A 19,327-nucleotide genomic window follows, 5' to 3' on the forward strand; every position below is an offset into this window, starting at 1 on the left:
TGTCAGTGCAGAGCCCATCACGGGGCTCAGTCTCATGAACCGTGAGATCATGACCTGAACAGAAACCAAGAGTCAGATGCTTACCTGACTGAGCCACCGAGGCACCCCTGGAGACCTCTTTAAAATAGAGGAATAGGGGTGCCTGGATAGATCAGTTGGTTAAGCATCCAACTTCATCTCAGATCATGATCTCACAGTTCATGAATTTGAGCCCCACGTCAGGCTGCGTCGGGCTCTGCTGACAGCTCGGAGCCTGGACCCTACTTTGGATTCTGTGTCTCCCTCTCTCTCTGTCCCTCCCCCATTCACTCTCTGTTTCTCTCTCTCAAAAATAAATAAACATTAAAAAAAATTTAATAAAAAAATAAAATAGAGAAATAAAAGGACAAAAGCATTTACCTGATACATGTTGCTTCAAATCTGAAGAAGCATCTCTGTGAACATGGGGCTGATGTATTCTCAGTATAGAATTTACCAGCTTGCTTATTTCTCAAACAGCAATGACATTATGTGATCCATACATGCTCTGAAGTATTCTCTTCTAGTACAGATAATCTTAAATATGAATATATTCTTGTAAGTCTTAGTGTCCACTAACTCGTCTTACACAATTAGTGTAAGCTTCTCCTGTGTACTTGTCTTACACAATTAGAAATATGTGGCTACAGAAAAGAATTAGCCAAGTAAATAAGAAAGCGTGCTGAGGTATATGGCAAACCCGCTAAAGACTTAAAAAAATCAATAATATTATAAAATCTTACACTACAAAAATACTATTAAAATTGTGTATGTTAGTAAAATGCTACTTATAATGGGAACTTCCATGTTGCTAGTACGGAAAGAAATGGTAACTATTTGGTGACTGCTCTGTCCTTCAGACCACCTGTTTCCTCTTCATGTTAATCCAAGGTTATTACTTTACCTTGGAGATGTGTTCCTGCCATCCCTGAGAACTTTAAACATTTTAGTAAACACACCTATAAAGGGTTTTTGTTTATGACGTTAGCCCATAAAACCCTACCGAGCATTATTTCACAGAGAAAATGTATCGTGAATAGAATAGGAATGGACCTAGAAATATGAAAATATGAATGAAATAGGAATGGACCTAGAAACTTTTATAGCATTTTGTCCGTCGGGGACAGGCTGTTTCCCCACTATGTTTAAGTAACGGAAACAAGGCCCAGGATCAAGGATGCTTTACCTTTTCTGTTCTCTCAATCACTTCTACATTTCTGCCCTCTCCACCAATCCTCCTGTCCTCCAAAAACAAAAGACCAGAAACTCCCTAGCAGTACCTTATTATATAGCAGTTGCAATGATGCCAACCTAGGGTCGTCTGGGTTATACACCTCTAAGCTGCCTCCTCACCTCCATCCACAGCTGGGAAAGCACACACTCTAGCCCAAGCCTGCGTGCCCGAGGGCTTTAGCCAAGCAATGTGTCTTCCCAAAATTAGGCAGAACCATTAGATGATTTGTTTTGCGTTTTTATTTATTTTGAGAGAGAGAGTGAGAAGGGGCGGGGCAGAGAGAGAGAATCCCAAGGAGGCTTCGCACTGTCAGCAGGGAGCCCGACGTGGTGCTCGAACTCACGGACCCACAAGATCGTGACCTGAGCCAAGATCAAGAGTTGCACGATTAACCAGCTGAGCCACCCAGGAGCCCCAGAACTGTGAGATCATTTCAAAACCTACACATGCACGGGTGCCTGGGTGGCTCAGCTGGTTGAGTGTCCCACTCTTAACTTTGGCTCAGGTCGTGATCTCACGGTGGTGAGATTGAGCCCCACGTTGGGCCCCATGTTCAGCAAGCTTAAGGTTCTCTCCCTCTCCCTCTGCCCCTCCCCAGCACACTGCGCACAGGTGTGCGCTCTCTCTCAGAAAAACCCCAAACGACCTACATATTCATGCAACCATGCCCAATTCATTTATTATTTTAACAGCTTATGTGATCACTCTATACCGAGATGGTAAGTTTGAATTTTGTTTCAAAAGGCTATTTCACCCAGTTCTGAAAAATATTTTTCAATATATGAAGTTTATTGTCAAATTGGTTTCCATACAACACCCAGTGCTCATCCCAACAGGTGCCCTCCTCAAGGCCCATCACCCACCCTCTCCTCCCTCCCACCCCCCATCAACCCTCAGTTTGTTCTCAGTTTCTAAGAGTCTCTTATGCTTTGGCTCTCTTCCGCTCTAACCTCTTTTTTTTTTTTTCCTTCCCCTCCCCCATGGGTTTCTGTTAAGTTTCTCAGGATCCACATAAGAGTGAAACCATATGGTAGCTGTCTTTCTCTGTATGGCTTATTTCACTTAGCATCACACTCTCCAGTTCCATCCACGTTGCTACAAGGGGCCGTATTTCATTCTTTCTCCTTGCCACGTAGTACTCCATTGTGTACATAAACCACAATTTCTTTATCCATTCATCAGTTGATGGACATTTAGGCTCTTTCCACAACTTGGCTATTGTTGAGAGTGCTGCTATAAACATTGGGGTCCAAGTGCCCCTATGCATCTGAAAAATATTCCCACATCTTCTCAAAAGAAGTGTCCCTCCCTACTCCCAGTGACCGTACTTGGTTGTGGGGCAGTACTGAAAGCCACAGATTGACTAGTCTCGACTAGAGTCAATGGAAGATTCTGACAAGCAAAACTTTAAACCAGCAGAAGTGCCAAGATACAAAATATGGAATCCAAGAGGCCATCAAATCCAAGTAAGCCAAAAGCAGGTCATGAAATATGTCAGGGCCTAACATATGGTGCCAGAGAGAGGAAAGCAAGCACTGAGGAGGCAATAGATAGGATGAGAGTTGAGGGACGTTCTGCATGATTTCCTAGAGTACCTAACCATTGAGGGTTTGCAGTTTGCTTTTGTGGACCAGCCAGGGCGCAGTCATTGACGGTCCAGCCCATTTACAGGACCAATGGCAATGAGAGCACCCCTGAAGTGGGAAATATTTCTCATTACCATTGTGTTGGCCCACACCCATCCCAACTAGTGGTTCTTGGAAAGAAGATGGCATCGAGGGTAGTTGGTCACTTTTCACCACATATACATGGCTCCTGATCTCAGGTTGGCAGATGTTGGCATAAGTAACGAAGGAGGCAGGGTCGTGCTGATTCAGGTATGACCAGAGCCAGGAACAGAACAATGAGGAGGGAGTTCCAGGGTAATAATGCAATAATGGCTTTTATGACCCGTAAGAATTCCCTGCAGCGTGGTTCATCTTGTCAAAGGCAGATTTACCTACATGTCTGGGGAGTGCCTGTGCCACCAGCCCCTGGTTGGTCGCCTCTGCTGTCTGGCTCTAGTCAACATTTAAATTTCTCATTAGCTCACCAGAGGGCACCTTCCGGGTCTGCTCAAGCAGCCTGTGACTTATCTTCCACTATTCATTGGCTGTTGGGATGGGATGGGAGTGCTTGACGGGTGGGAAATGCCAAGGTTAAGTTGTTACGAAACTGCCCTGCGGGAAAGGGTCTAGTGATGGTCAAGGGGAAGTTCTTCAGAGGCTGGTGAGGCTTCAGTGCCTCCTGCGAGTCCCAGCAGCAGTCTTCTCTTGACACCCAGGTGCTGCGTTCCAGCTGGTTACTACTGATCTTGAGGTGATGGCTGGAGGACAAGCTGGACAGTACAATCCAAAACCAAGATATGCGCTAGGGAAGAGTTTTTCTCCAGAAATTTAACATTAACAGAGCAGCAGTGTTAGTTAGTTCAGGCTGCTCTATAACACAATATCATAAGGTGGCCTCCAAACAACAGAAATTTCTCATTTGAGGCTGGGGAGTCCGAGATGAAGATGCCAGTCGACCCGGCGAGGGCCCAATTCTTGGTTCACAGACAGCTGTCTTCTCGCCGTGTCCTCTCATGGCATAAGAGGGGAGCTCTCTGGGGTCTTTGTTGTAAGGGCGCGAATCCCACTCGTGAGGGCTCCACCCCGTGACCTAATCATCTGCCAAAGGCCCGCCTGCTAACACCATCGCATCGGAGGCTAGGATTTCAACGTAGGAATTCTGGGGCGACACACGAATTGAGTCCATTGTAGGCAGCAAGCTGATAGAAGGGGAGATGTTCCAGTCTGGAGCTGGAGTCCACTGTGACCAATACAACATGGCTGTGAGAGTGGGACAAGTCCATGACAAGTTCTGTGCCAGTGCTATTCCAGGGCCTCTGGCGCTTGGCAATGACTCTTTAGTCTGTCTAGACCTGAATTTATTGTGCAGGCATGTGACTTAATGGCTGGTGTACTACAGGTTGTCGGACTCCACCAGAAAGAAGCCATCTTTAAGGAGGCTTTACAGGCTCTCCTTAAAAACTTCAAGGGCCACCCTAGCTCACCAGTAGTAGCAGGAAGGTGCTGGAGGCCTGCAGTCTGGACTCCCCTAAATCTGGGAGGCCCGCCGGGTCATTCTGCCTATGCCTTGCATCCTGTTTCTTTGAGGGCCATTTCTGGATGGCTGAGTAAGTATAATTCCCCTTGTCACATTGTTCCTGGTGGCTACTGTGTTCTCTGGCAGAGTCTACTGGCTCTACAAAGCTTCTCATGTCCTCTAGAATTTTGTGTCAGTGCATTTGCTCTGCGGTTGAGCTGAGCAACAAGTAGAGGGTATGGAAATCAAACCCTCTAAAAAGAGCGGTCATCGGGGCCCCTGGGTGGCTCAGTCAGTTAAGCGTCCGACTTTGGCTCAGGTCGTGATCTCGCAGTTCATGGGTTTGAGCCCTGCATCGGGCTCTGTGCTGACGGCTCAGAGCCTGGAGCCCACTTCGGATTCTGCGTCTCCCTCTCTTTCTATCCCTCCCCCCCACACACACTTGCACTCTGTCTCTCTCTCTCTCTCTCTCTCAAGAATGAACATAAAAAAATTTTTGGGGGGCAGGGGGCGCCTGGGTGGTTCAGTCGGTTAAGCAGCCGACTTCGGCTCAGGTCATGATCTCACGGTCCGTCGGTTCGAGCCCCGCGTCGGGCTCTGGGCTGACAGCTCGGAGCCTGGAGCCTGTTTCAGATTCTGTGTGTCCCTCCCCTGTTCATGCTCTGTCTCTCCCTGTCTCAAAAATAAGTAAAACGTTAAAAAATTTTAATTTTTTTTTTTAACAAGAGGGGTCATCAACTGCACTTGCAGCCTTTTCTGATGTGGAGAGGCAGTATAGCACTGTAGCTGAGAGCCTGTGCTCGGCTGTTAGACATACCAGATTTGGTCACTCACTAAATGTTTAGCTTTAAACACGCTACTTGTCCTGACGGGAATGAGGATAAAAGTATGACCCACATCACAGAATTGTTGTGATTAAATGAGATAATATACGAAGTGCTTGGCACAGTGATGACGCCAAGTAAATCCTCAGCAAACGGCTATTACTGTTTTCTGGTTTTACCCCAACAGCTCTAAATGACAGTGACCAAGCTGTACACAAACAGAAGACTGGCCCCCTACACAGGTTGCCCCCATGCTTCAAAGGTAGCCCTGACGGCCAGTAGCTCCCACCCCCAGGGCGGTGGTTCTTGGACAGGACCAGCTGAAGAACTTAACGCACGGGGTCTCTTGTATTAGAATCCCGCCTCAAGATTTCAAGGACTCGTTGTAAAGGTGCACAGAGGCACTGAGATTGGGGGGTAAGGGGAACGCAGAGGAGTACGATGAGGCCCACCCAGTTTCCTCTCCGGGAGGGTCAGGCCAGCTCTCTGGAGCTGAGGTCAGCACGCCTTTGTCTGGACATCCGAGCAGAGCGGCTGGCCTCTCGGGAGCCCAGCTCAGGATCACTCTGAGAAGGTATGGCAAGGTCTTGAGGACTATCTCAAACTGCCCACAAGTCAGCTCTTTGGGAAAACGGAGCTGCCCAGGCTGTTAGGGAGCACCGGTGCAGACGCCTTTCCTGTAGCACACGTTTTGTCCTTTAACCCACTTCACATCCCTTATGCCCTCCTACCACCAACCTCATTGTCTTCTGGGCATTTCCTTTCCCCATACTGTGATCTGTTTTGGTGGCACAGTAGAGCAAGGTGTCCTCCCTTCCCTTTAAGGCAGCTAGAGATCCCAGACATCCTCTTGCCACCACTGGTACATCCACGGGGTGGTTTGTGACCACAGGGTAGCCTTTCTGTCACTCAGACTTTAGCACAATCATTTAAAGACAGAAGAAACGATTGGAGTTTGTTTGGTGATAGCAACTGGGGCACATGGTGAAGCAGTTCTTGCTCCTGAAATCTAAAACTGTCTGGTCCCATCTGTTCCTGGCCTGGCTCTTTAAGACTTCCCTCTACCCCCTGGGCTCCCCAACACACTTTCGTGTGTTTGCAAGAGTGGGTTTCTGTGGCTTGCAAGCAAACCACCCAGCTAGGTTCATGGTGCCAGACGTCTCGTTCTAATTGTGGCAGCAGCCATAACTCTGGCCTTTAGAGATGGAGCCTTGCACCCGATGGAGCTGCCGTGTTCTGAGGGGCAAGGCTCTCAAGTTCAGGGATGGGGGCTGCTGATTTGTACGGAAACGACCACTCATTGCTGCAAAGTGGGAAATTAATTAAAAAGTATTCTGAAATCCCACCAAGAAGCCTCCAAATTTGCTAGAATCATCTAGAATCTCTGGGAAAGCAAAAGGGTAGGGCTGGCTCTGTCCCAGCAAATGAACTGTAAGTGGGAACCCATAGCATCAGCTTTGGCTTTCGGCTGAGCCACAAACACAGCTAACTGTCTGAAGTCCCGTTTTCTTCCCTCAGACTTAGAGCCAACCCGCAGGCTTCGGTAGACCCCACGCATTCTTGAAACTCATCCTACCCACACTTTGATGGTGGCCAGACGTAGGCCTGGCCAGCGACTGGGCTGACAAAGGCTGGGGACTCTGGGTCACGGGGTTTCTGAGGTGTAAGGAACAGGCAAAGGTCCAAAATTCCAGGAGATGAGTCCAAAGGAACACCAAATACGTGGAGCCAAAGCAGGTACAGAAATCTCAGCACAGGTGTTTGGCGCCCGAGATCAGAGCAAGTGCAAGCGTACCAGGAGCAGTGAGGCAGGAGGGAGTCCTTGCTGAGTGACCGCCCAGAATGTCCATTTGTCACTTGCAACTTATTTTTGCAAGTTAGTCCATCTCTAGTGCCTACGTGGATCCAGGGTCATGAACAGAGCAGATATGTGAGGCGATTGAAGCAAAAAATGGAGATTCTGGGTGAATCTTCAGCAATGTTCTTAAATTTCAGTAATGACCTTCCGCCCTTTCCCTGTGAAGGAAACCACCTGAACAATGGCCTGGTGTTCCATCACCATTGCCAAACATCTGGACACAGGTCCAGTAAGCTGGGGGCCCTGACACCGATCAGTTCTGTGACCGTGCGGAGTCGTATAACCCTTTGGGGCCTCAGTTTCATCTTCTGAGGAATGGGGATAACAGTATCTCCCCGACCTACTTTGTAGTGGTATTGTGAAAATCAAATAAATCATAAGGATGCCTGAAATCATAAGAAATCTGAAAATGCTGCAGAAACCTGAGAGCCTCGTCAGGCTCCTCTCTTTTAAATCGAAAAAATAATGCTTTTTATTTGCCACTCTTCTTTGCAGAGTTCAGAGTCTTCAAAAAGCATTATTTTCTTGACAGTAACTGATACTTTTCACGGACCTCTGTTAGGAACTCAGCTGAAGAGGCTAGCAAACTTTCGCACAAGCTATTTTTAATCTGGGAAATAAGCTAATGCACTTATTCCCTCCAGCCACTGCTGCGACTTGTAAAAACAAAATATTCGCGGCCTTTGCAGTAGCTGTTGTGCAGGAAGTCCCTCGGATCGAGCCACACTGTCAGCTCGGTAGCACACGGGTATCAGTGAGGGCAGCCATGCTGAAGCCCAGCACCCTGAGGATGTTACTTGGGCTTGGTCTTATAGTTGGGTTTAGTCCGGGTCCTGGACTTAGGGTTGAGAAGACCCTCCTTGCGCTGCGCTTCTGAAAAGACAAAAACAATTAGAATACTGTAGTAACGACATCTAATATTTACGGAGGACTTTTAACTTCACACAGTGTTAAAAAATTCCATTCTGCCTGAGTACCTCCCAAGCTACAAACAGGCAATGTACCCCAGATTTGACTCTAAGTTGGTTACTGGGATTCAGAGCACATTTTCCCAAAGTTAAAGTGCAGCCAGCTAGTCACCTGAGTTCTGGGTCCTGGAAAAGAGGACTATGTGGTCAAGGAGAGGGATTTCCTCTTCCTTCCTATACATATCCTGAGACTGGAGGGAAAAAAAAAAATTCAAATAGAGCCAGGATCCAGAATCCCCATCCATTGCTGCACTGCTGTCTCCCCGCCTCCTGCACACAGACCCTACTCCAGCCCCGCCCTCGGGACGGGTGCAGGGGGCCTCCTGCCATCAAGCCGGCTCTCCCTGGCTGCTCCATGACACCAGGCTTCTCACTTCGAATCCTTCCGACTGGCTGCTGCCACCTCATCCTGCATTCGGTCCTCTTGTTCACGCCCTCGTCTTGCTCCTAGTGTATCTCCCGGCTCCCAGCTCCCAGCTCCTAACCGAGGCAGGCCTCGCTGAGATCAGAGACTAAGCCACCATTCATCTTTGTCAACTTCTCTCTCGATTCCTGTCTTCATTCACAGCTCAGAGCACAATGATTTGCCAAATATGAAAAATACTGACATAAAACAAAAACAAATGTGTCTCCTACTCCGTCCAGATCTTCCCCATACCCAGCGTGCACAAGCCTCGTCCCTTTACCGTATGTAAGCGTCCCTGGAGGTAGGTTGTTTCTATTATATACAATGATACATTGAACATCTTTGTGCATTAATCTTTTTTTCTATATTTAGGATTATTTCCTTGGACTAGATTCTCAAGGGTAAAATTAGTCAGGGGTCAAAGTATATGCATGTTTTAAAGGCATATCCATACATACCTTCAAATTATTTTCTCAAAGAGCTATATGTCTATCCAACCACGAGTATCATCTGTAAAACGAACTACTTTGCCCCTTCTGATCAGCATTATGTTCTTTTGTTTTTAAAACTCTTTGCCAGTTTTACAAGTAAAAATTGTATCTCATGTTAGTTTATTGTCGACAATTGTTAGTCGTTTGGGTTTCTTTTTTGTGAGTTGTCCAAATAAGACAGTAACATGGTTAAATGTATGTGCATTCCTGTGAAAAGTATGAACCAGTAAATCACTAAATATATTAATATTCTTCTAAGATATTTGTGACCCAAACAAGTTTCATTTCATTAGTAAAACCTTAATAAAGCAAAATGAGAAAGCAAGCCTCACCTTTCTTTAGAGACTTTGAGGAACATTCTACTGCCTTGTTTCCTTCTTCTTCTTCCTCTTCTTCTTTTTCTTCTTCTTCTCCTCCTCTTTCATTTTCTTCTTCTCTTCGTCTTTCAGCCTCCCTCTCTTGAGACCTTATCAAAATATCCTCTACTTCCCTCTCTAGTTCTTTATTTCTTATGAGGGTATGATGAAGTTTCTCATTTACCTCCTCAAACTTCTCCTCTGCTTGTCTGGCTCTGCTTTCAAACTCTCTGATGTGGACAAAGGCCAGAGAAAACACAACAGAATGGAAAGGTTTGAAAAAATATCTTTCGTGAATAGGAACACATAATCTAGAAGAGGCAGTAGAATTAGATATGTCCATCTAAAACGTACAAAGAAGGGAGGCAGCAGCATCAATCACTAACCCAGAACTGGGGTCCTGGAAGCTACTTGGATGGCGATATCAGAGTGGCAGTCATGCTGTGATTTAAGAATGCAACATATTTATGGGGCCCCTGGGTGGCTCAGTTGGTTAAGCGTCCGACTTCAGCTCAGGTCATGATCTCGTGGTCTGTGAGGTCGAGCCCTGCATCAGGTTTCGTGCCGACAGCTCAGAGCCTGGAGCCTGCTTTGAATTCTGTGTCTCCCTCTCTCTCTGCCCCTCCCCTGCTCATGCTCTGTCTCTCTCTGTCTCTCAAAAAATAAAATAAAACTTAAAAAAAAAAGGATGCAACATACTTAAAATTTCTTAGTGAAATCTGACTTTGGGTATTTGGATTTCTCATCAATAGCCAAGGAACCCCTTTTTCAGTAGCTAATTTTGGCTCCTCTTCATTGATGTGATCCAACATACTAAATCAATAGTGTCCTTTCTTTTCCAGTACCTCTAAAACCAGATCTGACAATAAATCAAACCAATTTGAAACGTGCTTCTTAATTCCTAGAGTGCGTGTTATATGTCTACATGGTGTGCTCTTTTGGCACTCACAACCATCTTGACTATATCGCCCTTCCTACTCTTGGGGTTATGTAGCATTCTTTCTTGCAGAGTATTTCTCCCAGCTCCGTCTCTAGCTCATCTCTGAGAAACACACTGAATAGACCCTCCTAACACCCTATTCCCCACATACACACACGTTCCCTCCCTCCATCTCCACCGTGGGCGAGGACGGATGCCCTGTGGAAGCAGTGTACTTCATTGCCATTAGCAGAAGACTTGGAGATACCCAACCAACTAGTGAGGATAAAGGAAGCAGAAGAAACACAGGTAAGCCACGAAGTGTGGATTTCTCAGCTAAACCTCCTGGCCGGCAATCTTTGTTGTTACCATTGTGGAGCCTCATACTTACATCAGCTTCTCCTGTGTGCGTTCAATTATAGCCATTGCTTCAAGATACTTTGGGGCCAGTGTACCTTGACTAGCTGATTCTCTCTGACAAAGGAAATAAGCAGTATGAGTGAACTGAGAATCCCAACAGTTAATACTCTACTTCTTCAGAATGTTTTGGACTAAGCTTTCCAGAATATTTTTTTTCTACTATCCATATTTATATAGTAAATGATCAAGCAGTCTTGACACCAAAAAAGAACAGGGACTAGATATGGCCACACAGCATACCAGCTCCCAAATTATTCATGCTACAGGTGGATATAAATTTGATTAGAACTGTGAAGAAGCAGGGAAAATAATATCAACAAAAAGAAACAAGGAAAGAAGAAAAGGTTTAAAAATAAAGAGAAGGCTGAATGTATTTCTGTAATCAATCAAGTTGATGATCAAGGAAATTAACTATTTTTCTTAAGAATTTACTTCACCAAGCACATAACATTGCAACTTCCAATCAGATCTCTCAGGGCCTTAGGGAACTCAATAAATATCAAGGCAGTGAAAGTATGAAAAAAAAAACCCGCCTCTTTCATTTATCTTGACTCTACATACATTCTAGGAAACAAGAGAAAGGTAAAAGAAGGTATTTAGAAAACAAAAATTATAAGCATATTTTAAAATAAATATGACATTTTCCCAGAACCGTACATTTTAAAAATTGAAGGATAGTTGACACACGATGTTACATTACCTCCAGGTGTACCGCATGCTGGTTGGACGAATCTATACCTTATGCTGTGCTCACCGCAAGTGTAGCTTCCATCTGTCACCATACGACGCTATTACTATGTCACTGGCTATATTCCCTGTGCTGTACCTCTCATCCCCGTGACTTATTCATTCCATAACTGGAAGCCTGTACCTCCCACTCCCCTTCGCCCCTTTTCGCCCACAACTGTGTTAAAAGTCTCATTTATCCATGTTTCCGAACCTGAGGCGCGTAAAAGGTAAGCCCCACATTATAGATGGAAAGGGAGCTCTGAGAGGGTAGGCAGCCTTCCATCCACACAGAAGATCTACTGGGTTAAAGCAAAACCCTCATCTGGGCCTCTTCATTCTCACCCACACGGCCCATGGCACTATGCTAGCTTTTTCTAAAGGAAAACCAGAGAAAAACCACGTGAAACATTTTCACTGTTACCCTAGCTCTTTTACTCTCTTCTTATTGTCCCAGTCACCTACTCTTATCTTTCTGCTTTGCTCCCCTTTCTTGGGTAGTTTGTTTGGAAAGTAAATGCTATCATTGTCCAGCCTGCACCAGAAGCATGTGACTTAGCTGTGGCCACACAGCACGTGTCACTAACTTATTTGTTCTGTGAGGCCAAAAGAAAGGTGTTCAGGGCGGAGGCTTCTAGAACTGGAATTCCTCACATGGTTTACAGCTCTACGGAACAACTTTGTAGGTAGAAACCAAAGTAAACCAGTACCGTACTCTGCGCACACCGGAGCCTTCAGACGCGCACTCATTCAACGGATGCACAGTGGAGCCTTGAACTGCATAGGCTTGAACAGTGCATGCCCACTTTTACATGGATTTTTTTCACAGTCCAGTACTGTAAATGTCTTTCCTCTTATCATTTTCTTAATAACATTTGCTTTCCTCTAGCTTACTTCATTGTAAGGATACAGTACGTAATTCGTGTGACATACAAAATATGTGTTGACTGTCCGTGTTATCTGTGAGACTTCCAGTCAACAGTAGGCTATTACTAGTTAAGTTTCTGGAGAGTCAAAAGTTACATATGGATTTTTGACTGCAGGGAGTCAGTGTCCCTAACCCCTGAGCTCTTCAAGAGTCCACCGTATATTTAGTTACAGTGTGCGAGGAAAATGTCCCTGTTTTGACACTGGCAAGTACAGATTAACGTTTTGTGGTCCATTTCAAATCCTTCCAGAGGAAATTCCTGTGGCATCCTCTATGTATGGCTGGTGGCAGCCTCCCCCGCATCACCCATATAACGATACTGACACCTCAAGGCTAATCACAGACATGGCTTTAGACCCTATTCTCCTACGCCTAGCCTTCCTCTGGCTTCTGTGGTCTGTCACCCTGTTTAAGAGAGACAAACACGGGCCTCATGGCTCTTGGAAGTAATTGCATTGGACTTTCCTTATTTGTGCCGATCTGCTGTAGCTTTGCACTTAGTCTCTGACTCCAATTCTGTCTCTGGCCTTTTTGACTTGGTCTTCCTCAGGTTTGACTCCACTAATGGGCTTTGAATTGGACAATAGCTCTAGCCTGACACTATCTCAGGGAGGATCTTACTCCAGGCCTACTTCTTTGGGATCCAACTCCCAGCACTGACACAGCACCGCAGCAGCTTTGGACATATTTTCTAGAACCACCAATCCAAGGGCCCTTCCCTGTTGCAGTTATAAAATACGTAAATTAGTCACTGCTCTGGAGTACGTGGTATTGTGAGAGGGAAACAGACTTCTAAGGGCCACCTTCAGGCCAATGACAGAAGGGCAGAATGTCTAATCTTATGTTAAAAATACTGCTGATCCCCCCAAATCTGGTGCCTGCTCATCTTTCTGCAGGAGTTCACAGGTGATCCAGCAAAATCTCCTATCATCCTCATACATTTATAACTCTTTATGGACACCCAGAGCCTACGATGTGAAGATGAGTCTGAAAGAGATCGTTTCCAATATCTTGTTTGTTGGGGTAGCTGAACTGTGGCCAACCCTACTCATGCGGTCAAGAGGAAGCACTGGGGGGCCAGGGTAGCTCCGAGCACTTTTGGTAGCCTCGTGGGGAGCTTGCCGGATTTAGTCATCCCACGTCTCCACCAGCCAGCTGAGATGTTACAGAATTCTGGCTGCCTGTCCTACAGGAACAATGTTGGAATGATTCTGATTCAGAAAGGGCCACAAGGGGTGCGTTGCAGCAAGTAACCAGAACTGACTGAACGGGGCTGCCTCCGAAAGCAGAGGAGCCTTCTCCCAGGAAGGACGGCAGCAAAGCCAGCACCGCCTACAGGGATCGCTTGGTTTACCAGTCCATCAGGCACAGTGACAAATTAGATGTGCCTGTTTCAGACGGAGCTGGCCACATTATGCACACAGGGCCTGCTTTGAGTACAGTCCTCACGAATTTCCACAAAGCCCTAACTCCTGGCTAGTTGAGGAGCGTTTGAATAGTGGACGGTCCAGCCCCATTGTGGTAGATGCTAGGGCATTGGGTAATGGTATGAATGAGGCCCTGGTTTACCAGGTCAAGCCATCCGCCTCCCCAAGCTGGTGGTGACTTATCACCACCTCTGTTGAGATATCACTCATACCTCAACCCTCAGAAAATCCCACACTAGTGTCATCTGCAGGAGGGGATACTAAGAGTAACTGGAATTCTCCGTGCTTAGGTCACTAGCTTCCCAAGGGTCTGGCGCTATTTCTCACTAGAAACTTGGGGCTCCTCGATCTCTTGGAGCTCTCCAGTTTTACAACTCAACTCCCAGGGACATGACAAATTATACCTGCACACCACAGGCTTTCTGCTTCCCGATCCCTTCCTTTTTTCTTGCCTTCCCCAGGGTTAATCAAATGTACTGCCTCCTGGGAGTTGTGTTTTTAGACTAGCAAAAGAGTGCAGCTGCCTGTTAGGTCTGGTGCCTTGAACCTGTATCCCTACAAAATGGTTATTTATGTTCTTAGGACCAGAGACTATAAAAAAATAATAATAATAATAACAAATAAAGGAAATAAACAAGCAAACAAAAGCAAAAGAAAAACTTACAATAGAAGATTTGAAACCTTAAAGCACCCTCAGGGAGCCCTAGTACTTTTGTAAGTGACAGGTACACGGAGCCCAGGCCCCACCTGTTCCACCTGGCCTGCAGCACAGTCCAAGATGGCGCTTCCCCCAGCTCCGCCTCCTGCCCCAAATCTCTGACCTCACAAGCCAATTGAAGGAAACTTCATTCCCTGGGCACCCACAGCCCCAAATATCAACCTTGTCTCTGCTGGCCAAGCACAATTAGGTCTCTTCTGTTGGAGCACCTGGTGATCCCTTTCCGCCTGCGAGTGTTCCAGCCACCACCACATAGGATGAACGTGATTCTTCTTTACCTCCAGGAACTTGCAAATAATTATATACCCGGCTGGCATTTTGCTCCATTCCCCAGACCTTACAGTCAACGAGCACGTAAATGGTTCAATCTTCGGTGATCTATAGTAGCAGCATTAGCAACCTTCCAGAGCCTGGAGACAGACTTTCTGGGCCACATCGTTGCAGATGAGCTAGCCACATGGCACTGCACCGTGTCAGATGGAAAGGTGGTATCCTGGAGCAGCACCCCCCCCCCCCCCCGCCACCACCACCAAAGACAAGCTCTGTGCCCCTCAATTTTGCCCCAGGCTATAGGCTGTTTTCCTGCTTGGTTTGGGTATCTGGGAGACTTGACGCTGACTCCTAGCCTAGACAGCACAGCAGGGGAGACCATCTGAGGCAGGAAGGCCTTGGGTGGGATTGGTGGGGTTAGGAGATCAAACGGTGGTGCCCTTTCCGTACGTGTCTCATGGCACATGACTCCTGACTGACTCTCCACGTGATTTCCCCCAGTTCTTCCTGTAAGATTTGGAGCCTACTTCCCACAACCTCCCTGGACATATACCCCTGCAATCGGCCACACCTCTGCCTTAGTCATCCAGCTGCTGCCCGGCCTGACCCTCACCACAGCCCCACTGCACCCACCTGCTCAGATGGACCAAACCTCTGACAGTGAAATGGTTCATTACTGTGGGGGTGAAACTGGATTCGATATATGGATTTCTGGCACCACCAACCCCCGCCAGGAAAATGCACAGTATAAACATACACACAAAACGCTACATACCATTTTGGGGGATTAATGGGATGAAGGCATGACATCCTGGACACAGAGACACGCCACTCTAGAACTGACTTACGTCTACCACGGTCCTAGAACTTTCTGTGGAGGAATCTTAAATCTATTTTCCTGGGGCGCCTGGGTGGCTCAGTTGACTAAGCATCCGACTTTGGCTCAGGTCATGATCTCATGGTTTGTGAGTGGGAGGCCCACGTTGGGCTCTGTGCTGACAGCTCAGAGCCTAGAGCCTGCTTTGAGTTCTGTATCTCCCTCTCTCTCTGCCCCTCCCCTGCTCATGCTCTCTCGCGCACGCTCTCTCTCTCTCTCTCAAAAATGAATAAACATTAAAAAAAATTTTTTTAATCTATTTTCCTGCTGAGTTTCTAAAAATTTCCAGTTTCCCATTAATTCTTGTGGTTGGAAGTATATGGTGATCACAGTTCTCAATAGAATCTGCTGAATGAATATTCTAAAAAAAAAAAAGTAGGTCAAGTTTTGACCAAGATATTGTTAAATTAAGAAAGTCAATGAAATGCTCATTTTAAAATGAAGTTTAGGGGCACCTGGGTGGCTTAGTCGGTGAAGCGTCCTACTTCGGCTCAGGTCATGATGTTACCGCTCATGGGTTCAAGCCCCACATCAATCTCACCACTGCTGTCAGCACAGAACCCGCTTCAGATCTTCTGTCCCCCTCTCTCTCTTCCCCTTCCTCACTTGTGCTCTATCTCTCAAAAATAGATAAATCTTTAAAAAAAAAATCTTTAAACTGAGGTTTAAAGAAGAGAATGAGAAGTTTTTATAAAGTTAAGGTGAAAAACAAGAGTTTTCCAGGGATGATGCTGGGAGGAAAAAAAAACCCTGAAAAATATATTATGTAGGAGCTCCTGGTCCTCTTGGAGCTAAAAGTTATGTCAGATCCATACCATTTTTACATACCGTTAAATTTCCTGGCTTTTTTCTCTAGTTTTGAATCTCCGATTTGGGTTTCAGATACATACCCAGGAAGAGAATACATCTGTTTCAAATAGAGGTTTGGTATGAACGTTTTCATCTTTTTCAATTATTCGAATGAGTCTTTCCTCTTCTCTGGATGTTGAAGGCTTCTAGGGCACAGAAACACGAAGGTCCCTTTAGTGAGCTGGTATGGGACACAGTGACAGGGCAAGTTGCCTGGAGGAATGTCTGAAGCTTTGATTTTCCATTTGCTCTAGTCACTCAACGAGCATTTTGAAGACTTTAGAGCAAACACTGTGTGAGAAATTAGTGGGGACGGGGAAGCGGAGACCAGGGGAGAAAATGTGAGAAAAACAAAAAGGATTTCTTCCAGACCCCAAGAATTCATAGCACAGTGGGAGAGATGGCCCAGAAAATAATTATGGTATGCCAGATTACTGTTAGCAAAGAGGTGGGTTCCAAAAGCTGTGTGTATCCAGAAAAGAGCCCTGAACTCTGCCTAGACAGTCAGGTAAGTTTTGAGAGAGAAAGTGATACCTGAAGGTTGAACAAAGTTTGTACCGTAGAGAGGAAAGAGCCAGGACTAAGGCCTCAGAGGTGGAGAGGAGGGAATGCATGATTCAGTTAAAAGGTATGACATTATTTAGTGGCCACATAACACTGTTTTCCATTTATTTTGTGTCTTCCATATGCCAAGGACTGTAGCAGAAATAAAACAGAAAATGCTGGTCCAAAGAAGCTTGGGTGTTGTTATCATATTTTTGTAGTGCTGTCCAGCATATACAGTGAGTAGAGGACCTAGGTCACAGCCTGGAGTCATACCAACATTTAAACTATTCACAGAGAAGAAACATCAGGGAAGTAAGTTAAGACAGTACAGAGAATGTTAGGTGATCATGAGTTCTAAGAGCCAAAGACAATAGTCAATCCAGGAATCAGCAAAGGGCTCTTGCCAGACTAATCTGGGTTTGAATGCTGGTTCTGCCACTTACAGCTATCTGACTTAGGGTAGTCAGTCAACCTGAGTTTCAATTTTCTTATCTGTAAAACGGGACAATAATTTTTACCTTGAAGTTGTACTGTGTAGATAAGAGGTAACATGTACAGAACATGTAGCTCACAGTAGGCACTCAATTAGTGGCAGTTATCGTTGCATTTTCATCATTATTATAAGTGCCCCAGGAAGGGTTGTTATTACTACTAATGCCTCAGCAGGGGTGGGGACAGGGTAAGGAGAAGGAAGGTGTGGGCCTGGGAGGAGGGGAAAGGCAGCCCAGAACAGGAGCTGAAGAAGTGGACACATAGAGTTTACATTACTGTTTGAAAAATCTGGCAATGAAAGGATAAAGAAACAGCATCAGAGTGAAAGGCAGATAGTGTAGGAAATAGGAGGACAGGTGTGAATGAGGCTGATGGGAAGCAGGTGGATTTTGAAAAGGAAAAGGACGTTCCTTCCGTGGAAAACAAAGAGCTAAGGGTGTCTGCGGGTATGGCTAAATCTACAAGAAGAAAGGACGCAACTTGATTTATGCCAGATGATCTATTTCTATTTTCACTAGTACCTCTAAACATATTCTTTAAAAACACAAAGGGAAAGAAATGATAATACTAAACATCTTACCTCTTCTTTCTCTTCTTCCTTTTCCTTCTCAAGTTTCTTATCCTCCATACTTTCTCCTTCATCTTCTCTAAAAAGCCTGTCTGTTTCAGGCTCAATTAATTCTTTTACAAAATCCTGTGAGATAAAACAATAGTATAATGATAGCTTAGTGTATATTAATAATTGAGTAGTATATACCAATTATTCATTCAAAAGTATTTAATGCGTACTAATCTTCCAACTGGATACTGTGCTGGGCATAAGGACAAAAAAGTGAATAAGAATGGCCTCTGTCCTTAAGAAGCTTACAATTTAGTGGACAAGAAAATGCTATGGATACATATAGTCGCATGGTAGGAACACCTAATCCAGATCTGGTAGTGGATAGGGGTGAGAGGGTTGGTCAGGAAGGTTTCCTGGAGGACATAATGTCTGAGTTTCTTCTGGAAGGATGAGTAAGGGGAAAAGATAGCATGGGGTATTCTAGGCAGAGGATGCTGCATGGGCATGATTGGCTCCTGAGGGCAAAGTAGTTCAGTAGGACAGAAATTTAGGGGTAGATGGACAGGAGCACAATCATAGAGGAAGGGCTCGAGTGGCTTTTCAGGGAAACAATTTTATCCTGAAGGCAATGAGGTATTGATAAATTGGCTAATATGTCTTAATTTTAAAACAATCACTCTAGCAACATGAGAGTAGATTTAAAGAGAAAGAGGCGAGAGAGAGAGAGAGAGAGAGAGGAGTGAGGGAGGGAGGGAGAAAGAGAAAGAAGGAGAAAAGGTGAGAGTAGAGAATGAACAACACAGGGTTTCAGAAATGAAGAGGAGGGTAAGGATTCAAGAGGTTATTTAGGAGTTAACTCTTACTGCTTGAGTAATTCGATGGATATGGAATGGTTAGGGAATGGAAGCATCTTGAATGATACCTGATGTATGGTGTAGGCCACTACGTAGATGATAATACCGTTCACAGAGATAATGAACAAAGTTGCATAAGCAGGTATGGGAAGACAGATGAGTTCAGACTCAGCTATGTGACTTTGAGTTACCACTAAGATATCCAACTGGAAATATTCAGTAGGTTGTTAAATATACGGATCTAGAGTTTAGATGGAGGCATTTGGGCTAAAGATAATCATTTAACAATTATTTAATTGAATTTAGTTGAAGCCAAGAAGGTAAATTACATCCAAAGGAGACCTTGTGAAGTGTTAGGGGATGAGGCCTTAGGACAGGAACCTAGTCACATAAAGGGCTAGGGAAGAAAGACGAGCTCCCAGAAAAGGCCAGAAGTCATGTCAGAAGTCTGAGAGGTCCAC

At 45.5% G+C, this 19,327-nt stretch overlaps 1 protein-coding gene across 1 annotated transcript in view; it reads right to left on the bottom strand.

Annotated features, from left to right (window-relative positions):
- Positions 1 to 7,642: 7,642 nt before the first annotated feature.
- The window catches only part of AXDND1 (axonemal dynein light chain domain containing 1), an 81,819-nt gene continuing 70,134 nt past the window's right edge, over positions 7,643 to 19,327 (bottom strand). The window contains exons 22-26 of the mRNA XM_015075520.3: positions 18,031 to 18,144; positions 16,454 to 16,558; positions 10,589 to 10,671; positions 9,255 to 9,508; positions 7,643 to 7,930 (exon numbers count right to left, since the gene is read on the bottom strand). Of these exons, the coding sequence (XP_014931006.1) occupies positions 7,851 to 7,930; positions 9,255 to 9,508; positions 10,589 to 10,671; positions 16,454 to 16,558; positions 18,031 to 18,144 (636 nt within the window). The 3' untranslated portion in view covers positions 7,643 to 7,850. The remainder of the gene's footprint in view (positions 7,931 to 9,254; positions 9,509 to 10,588; positions 10,672 to 16,453; positions 16,559 to 18,030; positions 18,145 to 19,327) is intronic.

Source organism: Acinonyx jubatus, chromosome E4, assembly GCF_027475565.1.
Source record: "Acinonyx jubatus isolate Ajub_Pintada_27869175 chromosome E4, VMU_Ajub_asm_v1.0, whole genome shotgun sequence".
Lineage (NCBI taxonomy): Eukaryota > Metazoa > Chordata > Mammalia > Carnivora > Felidae > Acinonyx > Acinonyx jubatus.